The 15,809-nt window shown below is 38.0% G+C and overlaps 1 protein-coding gene across 4 annotated transcripts; it reads right to left on the bottom strand.

The window, feature by feature from the left end:
* Positions 1–880: 880 nt before the first annotated feature.
* Positions 881–15,419, bottom strand: LOC106089515 (iduronate 2-sulfatase). 4 transcript variants are annotated; one of them, XM_013255364.2, is made up of 3 exons: positions 15,356–15,419; positions 1,094–2,315; positions 881–1,033 (listed from the first exon to the last, which is right to left on the bottom strand). In XM_013255364.2, exons 1-3 carry the CDS (start codon positions 15,359–15,361, stop codon positions 894–896), a joined length of 1,368 nt encoding a protein of 455 aa, XP_013110818.2. In that variant the 5' UTR covers positions 15,362–15,419; the 3' UTR covers positions 881–893. The 4 variants fall into 4 exon arrangements, with proteins under 4 accessions (XP_013110818.2, XP_013110817.2, XP_013110816.2 ...); XM_013255363.2 differs by lacking the exon at positions 15,356–15,419 and adding an exon at positions 8,205–8,309; XM_013255362.2 differs by lacking the exon at positions 15,356–15,419 and adding an exon at positions 7,778–8,069.
* Between the last annotated feature and the right edge of the window lie 390 nt (positions 15,420–15,809).

The raw sequence follows: 15,809 nt of genomic DNA, 5'->3' as shown, positions 1-15,809 counted from the left end.
GAATTTGGTTATGACTTTCGACATTACTGGTGAATTTTATAGAAATCGGTTCAGATTTAAATATAGCTGCCATATATATATAACCCGATTTTCACTTCTATGGTCACTGCAGTCCCATTTACTAATCAATCTCCCGGTTAACTAACCGGGAACTACCAAAATATCTGAGAAGGTTGCTTGAAATCGGTTCAGATTTAGATATAGCTCCAATATATATGTACGTCCGATTTTGGGTAATTTGCAATAATGTTGTCATTTGTCAACCGTAGTTATTACAGTTTGAATGGGCAAATTTCGCCCATGAACATTCCACTAAGGAGCAATGGCAAACTTCTCACATATCAATGAGTGCGGTCCGATTCAAGTTTTAGGCTCAATGATAAGGGCCTCCTTTTTATAGCCGAGTCCGAACGCAGTGCGACACCTCTTTGGAGAAAAGTTTTACATGGCATTATATCTCACCAATGTTGATAGCATTAGGAGGGGAAAACAACCGCTGAAAATTTTTTCTGATGGCGGACATGCTAACCTCTGCGCTACGGTGGCCTCCCAGTTTAAATATATTTGCTCTAATAACCCATCTGAAAACGTCCGCCGAGGTCCATCAAAATTGGTTCAGAATTGGATATAACTCCCACATTGTACTTATAGGGTAGGTGTAGGGTATTATACAGTCGGCACCGCCCGACTTTTGCCTTCCCTTAATGGGTTTTTCATTAATCACAGTGTTTCACTGTGTTTCAATTACGGCGCTTGGTAAGCAGAATGCTTTCGTGTTATGGCTTCCACATAAGGCCCTATTCAAGGCCTTTATTTTGCCGCTGAGTACTCGTTAGTATGTGTGTATGTTTCTAAGTGTTGTAGTCTAGGCCAATATATGTACGATTATTTAGTTATTTGGTAAAAGCTTTTATTAATTTATTTTTGAGATCCAAACGCACATTATTGAACTGCGGCCAGTCGACCAAGTTAATCTCCTCCATGGCATCCAATCGATGGTCGTATAACTCTTCGCCATAGGTGGTGGACCAATCTGCAAATGAAAATTTAATTACTATTGCTTTAAAACCAAAAAAAAAAGATCTTAGCATACCCTTGGTAAAATCGAGGGGATTAAATTCTATCCAAAGGGTATAACGAAATGTGTCTGATCTCAGGGAATAACCCATAATTTTGATTTGTTTCAATTTCGGTTTATCACTATTTGGATGTTTTGTGGGAAGGCGGCCTGGTCGAGGATATTGGCTTAGGGCAAATAATTCCCTCTCCACAATTCTGGTCGATTGTTGCCTTATAAAGGGATACAAGCTTTTCCCCTCAGTGCAAGTAAGTTGTTCTTCCATGGGTGTATTGTTCAGGCACCTAGGTATTGAAGGTAGATGAGCCAAATCTACCAGAGTGGGGAAAATATCTACCAATTCTGTTAGGACGCTCAGATTTCTCGTTAGCTCTCTCCCATCGCTCGAAAATTCTGGACTTCTTATAATCAAAGGCACACGTAGAGCAACTTCAAAATTACTATATTTAGCCCATTCGGCATGTTCGCCCAAAGACCAACCATGATCACTGGTCACTAGGACCACCGTGTTCTCCAAGTCGATATTCTGCATAAGCCTGCCAAACAGGTCATCTACATAGCTCACCGCAGCATAGTAGGCCTGACGTATTTTGGCACTTTGTCTTTTGGGAATGGGACCATAGGGAAATGGTATATTCAAATGCTTCATGTCATGGCGTGAGCGAATGTCAGTGTAGGGATTCCAAGCCACTTTGGGCATATCGTGTGGCTTATAATTATCCTTGGTGTAGTTGTAGAAATTCTCTACACGGAAGTGTTGCATGTATTCACTGGGAAAGCGAAAATTAATGTGAGGCTTATGAAATCCCAAGGCCAAAAAGTAAGGGCGACGTGCCTTGCCACGTGAACGTATGACACGTATGGCCTCCGCCACAGATTCTATGTCGGGCAATGTTTTATAGGGCTGCGTTTTCAGATCCACAGGACAAATGAGTTTCCTCCTAAGCACACCCATTTTATCAGGGCATACGGGAGAGTTCATGAAACGTTCACTCTTTGGCCGAAATGGCCTAGCAGTCCAACTTAAGGGATAATCATCCGTGTTATTCGAAGAGATTCCAGGATGAAATACCTTTCCCACACCGTAAGTGTAGTAGCCATTTTGCTTAAAATACTGAGGTAGAGTGGTAAAATTTCCCCTTGAGGTACGCCAATAGCTGTAGAAATCATACAGGTGCAAGGTATCCGGACGGCGACTGGTGAGAAAAGAATTGCGACTAGGAGCGCATAAGGCTTGCTGTAAATACAAAAAAAGAGAATAAATCTACTTGTAGATGCAGGTCAGGGAAGCCACCGTAGCGCAGAGGTTATCATGTCCGCCTATGACGCTGAAGGCCTGGTTTCGAATCCTGGCGAGACCATCAGAAAAAAAAGTCAGCGATGGGTTTCCCCTCCCAGAACATTTGTTCCACTAGCCGAACGTAGAATAGCGTTCCAAGCGCCTCGATCTTCTGCGCTCATTCTAAAATCTCTGATACCAAGTTTCGAGGTGTCTTCCACCACTTGAACTTTCCATCGGGCTATTGGTCTTCCCGGTTTGCGTGTACCACTGTGTTTGCCTTCAAAAGACTTCTTTGCCGGAGCTTCTTCTTCCATTCTGACAACATGACCTAGCCAACGCAGCCGTTATATTTTAATGCGTGTAACTATGCTATCGTCGTCATACAGCTCATACTGCTCGTGGTTCATACGTCGCCTATGTTCTCCATTAACGCAAACTGGTTCATATATTGTATTTTACGAAGAATCTGTCTCTGAAATACTCCAAGTACTGCCTTCAAAGGCAGCTCTTACTTCTTCCGGTGACCGACCAATGATGTCGATGTCGTCGGCATAGGTGAATAGCATGTGTTGTCTTGTGAGTAGTATGCCATATCTATTCTCATCTGCATCTCGTATAATCTTCTACAGCAGGATATTAAATAGATCACACGATAGGCTGTCTCCTTGTCTGAAACCTCTTTTGGTATTAAATGGTTCGGAAAGATTCTTTCCTATTCTCATTGAGAAACGCGTATCAGCAAGTGTCATCCTGCAGAGTCTGAGGCATACGCCATATCATCATGTCGCCTCCCGTCTTGAAAAGTTCAGCGGGTAACCCGTAGGCTCCTGCTGCCTTGTTGTTCTTTAGTCGGGTCACTAAGTAGGAGGTAAACATTCTATACCATCATCATTGATTGGTTCTGCGGTATCATCTTTGCCGCCAACGTCGGACACTAGTTGGGTTAAATGTTTTTTCCATATCCTCAGCATGATATCTGTATCAGTTACCAGATTTCCTTCTTTGTCTCTGCAGAAGGATGTGCCTGCACCAAAGCCATCGATTTGATGTTTAATTCTTTGGTAGAATTTCCGGACTTCATTCTGACTCCTGTACACCCAATTCGCTCACACTCACGTCTTTCCATTTCCTTTTTATTTTTGCGGAATAGACGTTTCTCCTCTCTCCTTTTCTTCCGATACCTCTCCTTCATCTGGCTCGTTGCTACTGATTGCAGGGTTGCTCTAAATGCCGCATTCTTAGCTTCAGTAGCACCTCGACACTCTTGGCCGTATCATGGATTTTTTTGGGGGAGGCTTTCGGTACCCAAGTGAAGATTTCACAGCATTTTCCATGGAGTGGGCAATAGTTTGCCACTGCGCCATTTTATCATCGGAACAAGGAGTGTTTTCTTCAAGCATTTGGGTCAGTCAAGTGGAGTATGCCGCTGCCATCTGTTGTGTTTGCAGCTTTTCAATGTCCAAAATGTAGTACGCTAATTATTCTTCAGCATTCAACATCAGCTTCACTTGGTGGCTATCTACCTCTATAATAACCTTGTGAAAACTATGCCTTCTTGATGGTTTTGTGCCTTTGGATCTAATGGGAATGCGTCCCGATTCAAGTTTAAGCTCAATGTTAATGAACCTCCTTTTTATAGCCGAGTCCGAACGGCGTGCCGCAGTGCGACACCTCTTTGAAGAGAAGTTTTACATGGCTTAGTACCTCACAAATGTAGCCAGCATTAGGAGGGGAAAACCACCGCTGAAAATTTTTTTGTGATGGTATCGCCAGGATTCGAACCCAGGCATTCAGGCTAACCTCTGCGCTATGGTGGCGCTACGGTGGCATTGTACTGACGTAAACTTTATCAGTGTTCTTCAGCGCTGTTTATACCCTCCACCATAGGATGCGGGTATATTAATTTCGTCATTCTGTTTGTAACACCTCGAAATAACCGTCTAAGACTCCATAAAGTATATATATTCTTGAACGTTATGCAATTTTAAGCCGATCTAGCCATGTCCGTCCGACCGTCTGTCTGTCAAAAGCACGCTAACTTTCGATGGAGTAAAGCTAGCCGCGTGAAATTTTGCACAAATACTTTTTATTAGTGTAGGTCGGTTGGGATTGTAAATGGGCCAAATAGGTCCATGTTTTCATATAGCTGCCATATAAACCGATTTTGGGTTTTGATATCTTGAGCCTCTATAATTCTCGTCGGATTTGACTGAAATTTTGCACATGATGTTTTGGCATCACTTCCCACAACTGTGTTATGTATGGTTCAAATTGGTACATAACCTGATATAGCTGCCATATAAACCGATCTGGGGTCTTGACTTCTTCAGCTTTTAGAGGGCTCAATTCTTATCCGATTTGGCTGTTATTTTGCACATGGTGTTTTGTTATCACTGCGCTAAGTACCATTCAAATCGGTTCCTAACCTGGTATAGCTGCCATAAAAACCGATCTTGCATCCTGACTTCTTGAGCCGCTGGAGGGCGCAATTATCATACGACTTGGCTGAAATTTTGCATGAGGTGTTTTGTTACGACCTTCAATTCCTGTGTTAAGTATGGCGCAAATCGTTACATAAACTGATATAGCTGCCATATAAACCGATCTGGGATCTTGCCTGCTTGAGCCTCTAGAGGGCGCAATTCTCATCTGATTTGGCAGAAATTTTGTATAACGGCTTCTCCCATGACCTTCAACATACGTGTCCAATATGGTCTGCATCGATCTATAGCATGATACAGCTCCCATATAAACCCATCTTCCGATTTTGCTTCTTGAGCGCCTACTAGGGGCAATTCTTATCCGAATGGACTGAAATATTACACAATGCCTTTTAAAATGTTCAGCATTCAGTTCATTTATGGTCCGAATCGGACTATAACTTGATATAGCTGCAATATCATAAAGTTCTAATTCATTATTCTTTGTTTGCCTAAAATGAGATACAGCGCAACGAACTCGACAAATGCGATCCATGGTGGAGGGTACATAAGATTCGGCCCTGCCGAACTTAGCACGCTCTTACTTGTGTAATCTTTCGGGGCCGACACAATAGACCTAAGTTCCCTGAGCGATACTGACATGGTTTGAGGGTGCTAGACGCGTGCCATTATTATTTTGAAGTTTATATTTTTGTACGGCGAATTCAAAAATGAGTTGACATATCAAATTCCTCTCAGCTAGGTTGATGCCCAGCCATCCGATAAATACGCCTTGGTCGAAACAAATTTGAAATGTCACGGCAAATTGGATTTTCTTCGCCCTGTTTACAAAATTTTGACATATCAAGTTCCCAAAAAAAGTTGCTTTGTTGTAGCAATTCGCCGATGCGGCTGCCCCATTAAATGGGCATTGGCTTAAGGCTGGTACTATATTCAATTTTCGCGAAATTTTCGCCGATACCTTTTTTAGATAACAGATTTAATTGATTTCATTCGGTAGGATATTTTTTAATTACTTATGGTAAAATAATTTTATCATTGTTATTTGGATAGTGTTGTTGTAGCAGTGTATTGTACACCGAGTCGGCAGCCCTTGCCGATGAAGAATTCCATCGGGTCAATCCGGTACGTACAACCGGCTGCCATGGGATCGGTTTGGATAGTTGTTGATAAAAGTACGAGGAATGCATTTGAAGTTTCGGGATTGGTGAACCCTTGTATTGCAATCTGCCAACTGACAGCTCTATCGTAAAGCTTGACATTTTTGAGGTTATACGTACTCAGAACGTTTTGACATACGAGCGCTATTTGTGTTGTTTACTGTAGAGGAAAAAAATTCATCTTACCCAAAAATGGAATTAAATCGTGAACATTTTCATGCGATTAGTTTTTACAACTTTCGACGAGGATTAACTCAACAGCAGTGCATAGATGTACTTAATTAGATTTTTGGCAATGAAGCTCCATCAAGGACCAGTGTTTATCGATGGTATGCTGAATTCAACAGAGGTCGTAGTTCACTCCAAGACGAATTTCGGAAGGTCGTCCAAAATCAGCTGTTGTTCCAAAAACCGTTGATGCTGTGCGCCAACTGACATTGCAAGATCGTCATGTGACCAGCGTGAGATTGAGACAACCTTAGGCATTAGTGGGACCAGCATACATTCAATATTGCACGAACATTTGACCGCCAAAAAAATTTGTTTGCGTTGGATCCCACACAACTTGTCAATCGCTTCAAAAAAAGGCTCGTGTCGATTGGTCAAAAGAAATGCTTCACAAATACGAAACAACTGCATTTTTGAGCACTCAAAACATCGATTTGATGAGTCATCCGCCGTATAGTTCTGACCCGGCACCGAATGACTTCTTTTTATTCTCGTAGGTAAAAAATAAATAGAGATCAACGTTTTTCGTCACCTGAAGAAGCGGTTGATGTGTTCAGAATGCAAGTTTTGGAGCTACCTCAATCAAAGTGGCGAAAGTGCTTCGACAATTGGTTCAAATGCATGCAAAAATGTGAAGATCTTAATGGAGAATATTTTGAAAAACAATAAAGCGACTTTCGATGATTAATATTTGTTTTTATTCTCTTAACCCGAAATATAAAAGGCAACCCTCGTACCAGTACTGGCACAGTTTGTTGGAAATTTATAGCTCAAAAATTGACGAAGTTTTCGAAGAGTCACAAGCCGTTGAAAAAATTTGTCAACGCCGACTATATGAAAAATCCGCAATTACTTTTTAGGCAACCCAATATTTGTTTTTGGGTTCCCTAATCGTGAATTATAAAAGGCAACCCTCGTAATCGCGAAAAATATGGGTTTTCAACGGTGAACGAACATAGGTTAGGTAAGGGTGAAAGTCCTTTAGAGACTCACTTAAACAATTTTGAGTCCATTGTAATACCACAGTAGCGACAGACCAAGGCTTCTGGCGCGAATCGAACCCACGACCCCTGCAGTGATAATCCAAGCATGCTACCCACTCGGCTACCGCAACGAATATAGTACCGGCCATTATGCGTTACGAAAATTTTTAAATTTTATATTCAAATCAAATTAAAAAACCTTCTCTCATAGAGATTCATATCAATTTGCACTTTTTCTATAAAAAAAATATTTTGAAATTAAAATTGAATTTCTATGGGAAGTTTTGGGAAGTTTGACATACTGTAGATTTTATGCTTGCGCTTGCCACTACTTAAGAATTTTGTTTAGTATTTTTTCGAAAAAAAATTTTCCCTTTCCCATTGATAATAAATGACAGGCATAAGGTTTGAAACACAATTATGGATATGTTAGCTTCCGTCGATTATTCCAAAAAAGAAACGTGAAATGTGTACTTTAAGGTGCCACCATGACGTTCTCGCATAGCAACCCCATGTTTGGTTATCCAAAAAGGCAAAGCCCACCATTGTCGTGACTTGTCAACACAAATAAATTGTATTCAACAATTTGCCCTGCTCAATATCACCTGACTGTAGGCTCTGGTAAAGTAATAACCGCCATTTATAAATTTATCCAAATTTGGAGTTTTGGCCAAATGATCTCCGTAGGCTCCGATGGCCGGTCTTAAATCATCGAAAATGACAAAGACCACATTGTATCTTGATGTGGGGCGTGCAGCTTGAGTGTTCGACCATGATAAGAAGGCACAGAGCAATGAAATAGTTCTAATGAAACCGAGATAACACATTTTCAATGACACCACCACCGCCGCCGAGGACGACGACAACAGGCACTAAAATCAGTTTTACACAAGACGCCTTTGCAAAAGCTACTGAATTTTATAATTTCTTCTTCGTCGTCGTCAACGAAAATATTTTTTGAGCGTTGAACTTCAACATCATTTGTATCCCCTCCCCTCTCTAACGAGTATGTGGTTTATTTGCATCACTCACTGTTGTGCTCTGTGGCTTTGTGCTTCCAGCCACCAAATGTGGGCTCACATTCCACTTTTTTGCAGTGGTTTCGAGACGGAAATACATGAGTTTTTTTTTCTTTTCGTCAATCAAAAGTCTTAATAAAATGTAATCTTAAACAGGCGGTAATTTAAATACGATTTAAATGTCATTCTAAACGGTTTGGTTGGAAACATGCGTTTAACCCATTAACGCCCAAGCTACGCTTTGTAGACGTAGGATAAAACAAATTGCATTAGACAAAACTTTCATCGATCTTGGAATTTCATAAGAACTTATACCGAAAACCTGTAATGTTGAGAGTCATAAGAAAATCCTTCCTGCCAAACTTCGAGAGAATCGGTAAACCAATGAGCACTTTAGTGCAATATTTCTCAAAATCGGATGAGCATATATATGGGAGCTATTTCGAAATCTGAACCGATTTCGAGCAAACTTTACACACATTGAGGAAGTCGTCAAGGAAAACGTTGTACGAAGTTTTGGGAAGTTTGGTCAATAAATGGGCTTGGAGTGGCTCTAGGAGTGAAAATCGGGCGATACATATATTTGAGAGCTATATCTAAATCTGTACCGATTTCTAGGAAATTCACCAGTAATGTCGAGAGGCAAAAGAAAATCTTTCCTGCCAATTTCCGAGAGAATCAGTTAACAAATGAAAATTTTATTCCAATATTACTGCAAATCGGACGAGCATATATATGTGAGCTATATCCAAATCTGATCCGATTTCGAGCAAACTTTACACACATTGAGGAAGTCGTCAAGGAATGCGTTGTACGAAGTTTTGGAAAGATTGGTCAATAGATGGGCTTAGAGTGGCTCTAGGAGTGAAAATCGGGCGATACATATATATGAGAGCTATATCTAAATCTGTACCGCTTTCTAGGAAATTCACCAGTTATCTCGAGAGTCATAAGAAAATCCTTCCCGCCAAATTTCAAGAGAATCGGCTAACAAATGACCATTTTATTGCAATATTACTGCAAATCGGGCGAACATATATTGGAAGCTATATCCAAATCTGATCCGATTTCGAGCAAACTTTACACACATTGAGGAAGTCGTCAAGGAAACCGTTGTACGAAGTTTTGGAAAGATTGGTCTTTAAATGGGCTTAGAGTGGCTCTAGGAGTGAAAATCGGGCGATACATATATATGAGAGGTATATCTAAATCTGTACCGATTTTTAGGAAATTCGCAAGTAATCTCGAGAGTCATAAGAAAATCCTTCCTGCCAAGTTTCGAGAGAATCGGTTAACAAATGACAATTTTATGCAATATTACTGCAAATCGGACGAACATATATACGAGAGCTATATCCAAATCTGTACCGATTTCTATGAAATTCACCAGTAATATCGAGAGTCATAACAAAATCCTTCCTGCCAAATTTCGAGAGAATCGACTAACAAATGACCATTTTATTGCAATATTACTGCAAATCGGGCGAACATATATATGGAAGCTATATCCAAATCTGAACCGATATTTTCCATTTTCAATAGGCTTTGTCTCTAGGCCGAAAAACATGTCTGTACCAAATTGAAAGACGATCGGATGAAAATTGCGACGTGTACTTTGTACACAAATTAACATGGACAGACGGACATATCTACAATTAATCGAATCAGAAAGTCATTCTGAGTCGATCGGTATACTTATCAATTGGTCTGTCTCTCTTCCTTCTGGGTGTTACAAACACTACTGTACCACAGTAGTGATTTAGGGTATAAACAATTTTTTTCGGCGGATGTTTATTTTTATAGGGAACTAGCTGCGCCCGATAATGCTATATTGGAGAGGAGTACTCTAAATTTGGAAGCTTCTGCCTTATTTCGGTTGAAAATGTATTCAAATTTTCCTGTGGATTTTTCTACACTCAAATACTTCTTATTTAAACCCCACATTGCAATGGTCAGTAAAAGTCCTTCTTGGTGTGTGATGTGGACCCCCAGAGACTTGGTCCCAAAAATGAAAGTCAATTTTGTGATCTACTCCCACAGGCCTTTCATTTAATATACAGATTGCCATGGTCGGTAAATATGTCAGATCTTAGGCGTTTTTTGGGAGTGGGGTGACCCACGAAGCACTCAGTTCATCAATTGCATACCAGATTCGTTTTCTACTTTTAAATACATTGAATTTGATTCCCTAGTTGTAGTGATTGGTCTATAAATCCGTTTAGTGAGTTTTGGGGGTGGGCGGCCCGCCTAGGCACCCCAGCCCAAATTTTGATACCAAATTTTTGTTTTTAGGTTGCTGTAAGTGTGCAAATAAAATTTCGCTTAAATCGCCCTACCTATCTCTGAGATCAGGTGTTTTTGAAAATTAGGTTAAAGAGGAGGGTCCCCCTCCCCCTTTCACATATCAAACAATGAAGTACCCTATTTTCACCATGGGTCCATAATGCACCTTCTGTGAAAATTTCAAGAAAACCGGTTCAGCCGTTTTTGGTCCTATATGGAACACACAGACAATCAAATTGACAAACAAACACAAATAAATTTTTATATATAGACTAGCTGAGCCCGGCCCGCTCTGCTGCGACCGATAATGCTATGTTGGAGAAAAGTAGTCTACATTTGGAAATTTATGCCTAATTACAGTTGAAAATGTATTCGAATTTTCCTGTGGATTTTTCTACTCTCGAATTCCTCTTATTTAAACCCCAATAAGTGGAAGTCAATTTCGTGCTCTACTCCCAAAGACCTTTCATTTAAGATCCATACCGTCATGGTCAGTAAATATGTCCGCTTTGAGTGGTTTTTTGGGGGTGGGGTGACCCACGAAACACTTAGTAGATTCGCTTTCTACTCTCAAATACCTTAAATTTTATGCTCATATTGTAGTGAGTGGGCTATAAATCCGTTTGGCGGGATTTGGAGGTGGCCGACGCTTCTAGGCACCCCACCTCATTCTGATAAAAAATTTAGATTTTAGGTTAATATAGGTGTGCCAACAAAATTTCGATTAAATCGACCTACCCATCTCCGAGATCTGGTGTTTTTTGAAAATTATTGTTAAGACCCGTCTTAGAGTGGGAAAATAAAAAAAATAATACCGCAAACATCCGCAAGGAAGTCATAACGAAGATAAATGCTGTATAATCAATTTCGACCACTCTGCCCTCTTTCTATTCATGTTGGCTTCTCTAAATAAGCGTTATCAGCGGCATTTGAAAACAGCCAGTAGATGGCGCTAGCATAAATGTTAGTGCTACTAGTCGCATGGAGTGGCTTAACGCCTAAAACCTTGATCATGGTCTGGTAGTTTTCTATAAATGACTATATAACTACCTATTTAATAGTCATCATTTAGTCTTTTTTTAAATCAAATCATTTTGCCATATTGAACGATTTTCTATGGTAAAGAACTAATTTGCCGTCTATATATTTCGTGCGGTGGCATGTAAAACTTTTGAACAAAAATGTGTTGCCCAGCAGCACGTCGTTTGGTCTTGTCCAACGATGAGCTAAAAATGGTTGCAACCTTAACGTTAAGGTTTGCAACTCCTACTATCACACTGAACGTCATAATTTTGGGGGTGAGACGGCCTACATTAGTTTGTATCCCCACACATTAACTAAATAACACAGCGTCCTGCTAGGCCATTATGTTTAATCAACTGTTTTTGGGTGAGGTATTCCGCTAGATATATGAACAGAATAAATATATCAAATTCGCAGTTCACAACCTTATACCTTTAATTTAACCCCATATTGTCATGATTGGTGTATACAGCGGTTTGGTGGAGGGCGTCTATATAAGGGTTGTGCGCCACACCCCATCTGCCACTTGAGCACAAATTTGAATGACGCAGTTACTCAAAAAAATCTATCGCTTGATTCCCCATTGTTTTAATGGGTCAAATAACGTATTAGGTGGTAAAGCGCCACCTACATTCTTGGACATAAAGTTTTATGTCATATTCGTAATCTGTTCTGAAATGCCTTTCATTTGAGCTTCATCAAGCTATGAACGAGTAATAGTTCCATTTGGGGGCTTTTCCTAGAAAATTTCGTCGAACTTTGGTTTTCATAGAAAACAAATAGAAAATTTGATCGAAATTCGATTTTCATAGAAAATTTGATCGAAATTCGATTTTCATAGAAAATTGTGCCGAAATTTGATTGTCTAGAAAATTTCGTTAAAAATTGATTTTATAGAAAATTTCGCCGAATTTTGATTTTATAGAAAATTTCGCCGAAATTTGATTTTCAATGAAAATTTCGTCGAAATTTGATTTTCCAGAAAATGTCGATTTTCATGGAAAGTCTTCTCGAAATTTATATTTCGTAAAAAATTGGACGGAAATTGATTTTCATTTAAAAATTTTGTCGAAATTTAATTTTCATGAAAAACTTCGTCGAAAGTTGTTTGTTATAGAAAGTTTCGTCGAAATTCGATTTTCATTTTATAAAAGAAATTTCCCGAATTTTGATTTTATAGAAAATTTCGCCGAAATTTGATTTTCAATGAAAATTTCGTCGAAATTTGATTTTCCAGAAAATGTCGATTTTCATGGAAAGTCTTCTCGAAATTTATATTTCGTAAAAAATTGGACGGAAATTGATTTTCATTTAAAAATTTTGTCGAAATTTAATTTTCATGAAAAACTTCGTCGAAAGTTGTTTGTTATAGAAAATTTCGTCGAAATTCGATTTTCGTGGAAATTTTCACCGATGTTTGATTTTCATAAAGAATTTCGTTGAAATTTGATTTTCATTGAAAATTTTGTCGAAATTTGATTTTCATATAAATTTTTATCGAAATTTGATTTTCATTGAAAATGCGCCAAAATTTGATTTTCATTGAAAATTTTGTCAAAATTTAATTTTCATAGCAAATTTCGTCAAAATTGATTTTCATAAAAAATTTCGTCCAAATCAGATTTTCATAGAAAATTTCGTCGAAATTGATTTTCATAGAAAATTTGATCGAATTTTCACTTTCATAGAAAATGCCCCGAAATTCGATTTTCATTGAAAATTTATTCAAAATTTGATTTTCATACAAAACTTCGTCCAAATTGATTTTCATAGAAAATTTCGTCCAAATTAGATTTTCATAGAAAATTTGAACGAAATTTGACTTCTATAAAAAATACGCCGAACTTTGACTTTTAATTGAAAATTTAGTCAAAATTTGATTTTCTTAGAAAATTTCGTCGAAATTGATTTTCATAGAAAATTTCGTCCATTTTGATTTTCATTAAAAATCTCGTCTAAATTCCTTTTTATTAGAAAATTTCGCCGATGTTTAATTTTCATAAAAAATTTCGTCGAAATTTGATTTTCATAGAAAATGAGCCGAAATTAGATTTTCATTGAGAATTTTGTCAAAATTTGATTTTCATAGAAAATTTCATCCAAATTAAATTTTAAACAAAATTCCATCCAAATTGATTTTCATAGAAAATTTCGTCGAAATTGATTTTCATAGAAAATTTGATCGAATTTTCACTTTCATAGAAAATGCGCTGAAATTCGATTTTCATTGAAAATTTATTCAAAATTTTATTTTCATACAAAATTTGGTTCCAATTTTTTTTCATAGAAAATTTTGTCCAAATTAGATTTTCATAGAAAATTTGATGGAAATTTGACTTTCATAAAAAATACGCCGAACTTTGACTTTTAATTGAAAATTTAGTCAAAATTTGATTTTCATAGAAAATTTGGACGAATTGATTTTTATAGAAAATTTCGTCCAAATTTGATTTTCATTAAAAATTTCGTCTAAATTCCATTTTTTTAGAAATTTTCGCCGATGTTTGATTTTCATAAAAAATTTCGTCCAAATTTGATTTTCATACAAAATTGTCCCGAAATTTGATTTTCATTAATAATTTCGTCGAAGTTTTATTTCTTTAGAAAATTTCGCTGAAATTTTATTTTTGATAAAAATTTCGTCGAGTTTTAATTTTCTAGAAATTTCGTAATAATTGAATTTTAATAGAAAATATTAAAATGTGATTTTAATGAAAAAAAAAAAAATTTGGTCAAGAATTGATTTTCCTGAAAATTTTGTCGAAATTTGATTTTTATTGAAAATTTCGTCGAAAGTTGTTTTTCATAGAAAATGTTGTCGAAATTTGATTCTCGTCGAAATATGATAACATCCAAAGATTCCACTCAGACAATATGAGTCAGTTGTGATACCATAGTAGCAACAGACTAGGGGCCGAATTACCGCATGCGTGATCGAGTGCGCTTTCGTATCGATAGATATTTCAACTTGTATTTAATGGAAGTTATGCCACTTGTATATAAATTTTTATGCCAAAGTTTTTATAAATAATGAACGATTTAAATACTCTCGTTCTTAAATTTCAAAAACCCCCGTTCAATAAAAAGATACATAATTCACAATAGAGATATTTCGAACGATTTTACTCGTTCACGTATGCCGTAATTCGGCCCCAGCATTCTAGCAGGAATCGAACCCTTGATCTTCTTACTGGTAATCAACAGTCTCTCATATGAACGGATCTTCCGTCTTGACTACAAGAGCACCCACAGGGCACAATTTTTAACTGAATATAATAACCATTTTGCGTGTGTCCGTTCAGTGGCTTCTTAGGAAATTTAGCAGAGAATAAAATTTAGCCCGTATGGCATTTTCCTTGGACATAGCATTTTAAAGGCATAGACACGTGGACTTATGTCGGGCATGTGGGCGGGGCTAAAGTTTTATGGCTTCAATAAGTCCCTTAAATAAGCTTGAAATGCATTAATCACAAAACCAACACCAAAAAAGAGGCACCCTAGAGCATCCGCATCTGGGGAGTATGGTTGACATTAAAAAATTAATTCATTTGATGCATTTATTATAAGCTCTTATGGAGTCCATTACTTTTAATAGCTGACTTTGATGTACTTATTTACGTCAGGCTGTGTAGACAAATGTACATATTAACATGCATTGTCGGGTACATCTCAATCAAACTCTTAATGTGGTCGTGTGTGTTTGTGTGTGTGTTTTGTGTGGGTGGGGGGAAGGGGTTTTTCTTAGCCAGCGACAAAGAAAATAGGAATGAGGCAGAAGATGGATAGTTCAAGATAAACAAATCACTTTTATTGTGCTTTGAATATGTATGTTTTGTTGTTGTTGTTGTTGTTACTTACTCTCATGATTTCTCTAGAAGAGGAAGTACTTCCGGTCGCGGCTAAATGAAATACAACAACAGCAGACAGACAGACAACAGCGCAGTAACCGATTACCAAACGATTTCTCCATGTTATATCTACACCAGCCCAAAGGCGCAGGCGGCGAGTAGTCACAAACTTACAAAAACCTACCTAATAGGCATACTGTGGTTTTCAATAGTGAATGCAGGCCTATACATACATACACATGTGCTCGTACATACAGGCATAGGCATACTAAGGTATCTACGAATGTATTTTAGTACTTTTATTTCGGAATAGTTTGTGTTTCGCATATAAAATGAGCGAGCAAGCACTAATAAGAAACAACAACAAAGCAGTCAGTAATTCCATTCTACTCGTAGTCAGTCGCAGTCGTAGAAACAAACAGCGGCAGCAGCAACAGCAGCGGCATCACCACCAGTGTTGAATG

Source organism: Stomoxys calcitrans, chromosome 1, assembly GCF_963082655.1.
Source record: "Stomoxys calcitrans chromosome 1, idStoCalc2.1, whole genome shotgun sequence".
Classification (NCBI taxonomy): Eukaryota; Metazoa; Arthropoda; class Insecta; order Diptera; family Muscidae; genus Stomoxys; species Stomoxys calcitrans.
The sequence above is the reverse complement of the archived record's forward strand: the minus strand, read 5'-3'. Positions and strand labels throughout refer to the sequence as shown.